The 3,960-nt window shown below is 37.3% G+C and overlaps 1 protein-coding gene across 1 annotated transcript; it reads left to right on the top strand.

Moving 5' to 3' along the window:
* The first annotated feature begins 405 nt into the window (after nt 1–405).
* LOC126600911 (IAA-amino acid hydrolase ILR1-like) lies at nt 406–3,514 on the top strand. The gene is made up of 5 exons (XM_050267617.1): nt 406–909; nt 1,861–1,986; nt 2,130–2,444; nt 2,590–2,718; nt 2,932–3,514. Exons 1-5 carry the CDS (start codon nt 562–564, stop codon nt 3,316–3,318), a joined length of 1,305 nt encoding a protein of 434 aa, XP_050123574.1. The 5' UTR covers nt 406–561; the 3' UTR covers nt 3,319–3,514.
* Nucleotides 3,515–3,960: the final 446 nt, after the last annotated feature.

The following is a 3,960-nucleotide window of genomic DNA, read 5'->3' as shown; positions in this document are numbered from 1 at the left end:
AACTAAAAATGACAATAAGGATAAATAATTGAATTGGAGTTGGTGGAGCAAACAAATGAAAGAGATCATCTCCTAATCTCTTCCATCAAGGTCACCTAATCAAGTGATCAAAACTTTTGAAATTTGATTCAACGGCTAAAAACAGAGAACCCTTTAAAAGTTATAATAACTTTAGCCGTTGGATCAAATTTAAAGATCCGGAACACTGAATTAGATAGCAATGGTGGAAGAGATTAGGAGATGATCTCTTTCCCAAACATAATATAGGCATGTTGATTAAAATTTCGTTAACTAATTGAGCACAATTTTAAATTATCTTATTAATAAATTAGCGTTAATATATCATCTTTCTAGGAGGTGTGATGTGATAAAGAAACAAACACAAATAAGACATTAAACAAATCGAACAAGAATTATCGGAACCCAAAACAACAAAACATAAATTTGCAGGCCAAATACAGAAATTCAGGAGAAAAAGCTTATCCTTTTTGTTGCTCCCTGGTCTGGAGTGATTGACTTTCAAATTTCAACAAAAACCCAAAAAAATATTTTCATCCGACCATGGCTGCGTTTATGCTCTTTTACTTATTGCTGCCAACTATTTTGGGCAAGTCTTGGGCTTCGGAAACTAGTGAGACAGAGCTCGAGTTGCTGACTCGGGAGCTCTTGGCATCGGCGAAGGAGGCCGAGTTCTTTGAGTGGATGAGGGGAGTGAGGAGGAGAATCCACCAGTACCCAGAGATTGGGTTCGAAGAGCACAGGACGAGTCAACTCATCAGGACCGAGCTCGACACCCTAGGAATTGAGTACACGTGGCCTGTTGCCAAGACTGGTGTGGTGGCTTCCGTTGGTTCTGGCTCCAAACCAGTGTTTGCTCTCAGGGCTGACATGGACGCTCTCCCTCTTCAGGTCCTTTCTTTCTTTTCCTTCGTTTAAAAAAAAAAAATAATAAAAATGGTAATTTTTTAAATTTCAACAAAAATGATAAAATAAATGGTATATTAAATAGTATCATGATTGACTTTTTAATGTTAAAAGTATGTTTTTTTGTTAAGATGAATAGTATCAGAAGTTTTTCATTAAATTTTCCTTGTTTTTAATCGAATGATTTGAACCTGTCATCTCCTCGGTTAAAAGTACAAAACAAAACTAATTAACCGCATGTTTACTAATCCGTACTCAAAATCAAAGTGAAAGTACACGTGAGTTCCATATAATATGAGGAATTCAACTCGACGAATTTGGGGCATGTTTAATTACTTGAGAGAAGTCTTGAGAATGATAAATGGTTGATTGGTACGGGATGAACGTAGATGGATTAAGTATCCGTCAGAATGGTATCTCGGTCTAATAATAAAGTATCATATCACAACCTTTATCTCACACTGCATGATTGTGTTTATTGAATTGAGACATCACCATGCGGTGTACTTGATTCATCTAACTCCCCCGGTTTGGTGGAGAAAGTTTTTAGTGTGTGATTCGTAGGGATGAGATAGTCCACAAGGTTGGACTTGAACCCCATAATTTTCCCCATTGGTTAATCCCAAACCTTTTTTAGGTACTAAGTAGTATGTACTTAATGATAACATGTGGCCCTTCTTTAATTCCTTGTGTGTTAATTAGTAAACACAAGGCAAATGCCAAGAACGGAGAGTGACACTCTTAACTTGCAATCCGTTTCTGGCATGTAAACATGCCTTGGCCTGTTTGGGGAGGTGATATTTTGATTGTAAGTTCTACTGGACCAAATGATCATCGGCTATTATGGAACTGTGTTGTTGACCAGAAAATGCTAAACTAGGTAAATGTTCTATTTTTGGTCACTGATGATCAAAATATACCCATTGAATTTTGAAGGAACAAGTAGAGTGGGAGTTCAAGAGCAAGATAGATGGCAAAATGCACGCATGTGGGCACGATTCTCATGTGGCAATGTTGCTTGGCGCAGCCAAGTTACTCCAAAGTAAAAGAGACATTCTAAAGGTATATATATTGACTAGTCGTACATTTGTCATATATCGTTGATAACTTGATATGTGGTTGAACAATGTAACTTACCAGATATTAATTCGGCAAACCCAAATTTTAATTGATCTATGTCTTTTTGGTGCTTTTGAACTTTAAAGGGAACTGTGAAGCTGGTTTTTCAGCCGGGAGAAGAGGGTTATGCCGGAGCTTACCATATGTTACAACATGGCATTCTTAACGATATTGATGCCATCTTCTTCATACATGTTATGCCATCACTGCCAACGGGTGTCATTGCTTCACGGCCAGGTCCAATGCTAGCCGGCGCTGGCCTTTTTTCAGCAACAATCAAAGGAAAAGGTGGGCATGCAGCTGCTCCACATAAGAGTAAGGACTCGATTCTTGCAGCAGCATCAGCTGTTCTGGCTCTTCAGCAGATTGTTTCAAGAGAGATAAATCCTCTTGAGGCCGGGGTAATTTTTCTCCTTTTTGTTTTGGGAAAAAAATAAAGGAATAAGTTTGATAGACATATAATTTCACTTTCAAATTGCAATAATCGCAGATTGTTAGATATGATTAGTGTATCAATTTTCATGTTGAGTTGAACCCGTTACACAGGTGGTGACAGTTGGGTACTTAAAGGGAGGTGAAGCAGGAAATGTGATCCCCGAGTCTGTGAACTTTGGGGGAACTTTCAGGAGCTTGACAATGGAAGGACTCGGCCATATCCAAGAAAGGATCAAAGAGGTAAAATTGCTAGAATTCTACAATGCACCGGTTTATGAGATTATGTGCTTCAGCGGATGGTTGGATTTGGTTTACTTGTTAAAAACATTCCAATCTAGCCGTTCATTAAATCGGTGCATCACATACTGTAGAAGGACTGGGTAAACTAGTTCATTTTACCAAACTGAGTGGATTGCTTGTATAGCTTCTCTTACAGTTATGTTCCACTTGCAGGTCATAGAACTGCAAGCAGCCGTGCATCGCTGTGAGGGTACAGTGGACTTCATGGAGGAAACACCGCTGCCTTATCCAGTGATGATTAACAACGAAGCATTGTATGAGCACGCAAAGAAGGTTGGTGAGGTTCTACTCGGGGAATCTAATGTGGAGCTTCAACCATTGATCATGGGAGCAGAGGATTTCAGCTTCTACTCACATAAATTTGCGGCTGCAATTTTCGTTCTCGGGATAAAGAATGAGAGTCTAAAATCAGACCAGCCATTGCACTCGTCTCTATTTGTCATCGACGAACAGGCTTTTTCTGTTGGAGCAGCTCTCAATGCTGCTGTTGCAATATCTTACTTGGATACACATGATGTTGGGAACTCATTAAAAATTTGAAATGCTTCCTTCAAAGTTCTGCAATGTAAATTTTTGGATGCAGAAACAAAAAAGAACTCGAGTATGCCAGAAGAATTTCAGTGTACATTGATTGCTAATGGATTTGCACCTCACCCTCAAGTCTTGCACATCAATAACTTATTTATTTTGTTACTGTTGGAGTAAATATGTTTTTATTTAAATATTTTAATTGCTATGTTTTTGTCCGTTGTGGTATTTATATTTGGGTTTATTACAATTATTAAATATATATATATATATATGGTGGGATTCCTTCTCTGAATAGAGAAGAAGATTAGGTCCTGTACATTCCTTTTGTTAGGTTTGAATATGTACGTTTTTTATTTGACCTTTGAATATGTACGTTTTTTTATTTGGTAGTTTTGGTTTCTTCAGTTTTTATTATTAAAGATTTTCAAGCCCTTGAATATCAAAAATTTGAAACGAATATTTAATTGTCTTGCATATATATATGTTCCATGTTTCGAAGAAAACACAGAGGAGAAAAAAAAAAAGAAACAACAGCTTATTATTTTTTTAAATTGAGTTCTGAAAGCAACATATAGAAAATGTGTGAGTTCAAAGGTTCTTTCATTTTGCAAGGAAGAACCTATCAGAAGAAGAAGGTTCTGAGCTGTTTTA

The sequence above is a fragment of the Malus sylvestris genome, chromosome 14 (assembly GCF_916048215.2).
Source record: "Malus sylvestris chromosome 14, drMalSylv7.2, whole genome shotgun sequence".
In the NCBI taxonomy this organism is placed as follows: domain Eukaryota; kingdom Viridiplantae; phylum Streptophyta; class Magnoliopsida; order Rosales; family Rosaceae; genus Malus; species Malus sylvestris.
This window is presented reverse-complemented; position numbering and strand designations above follow the sequence as displayed.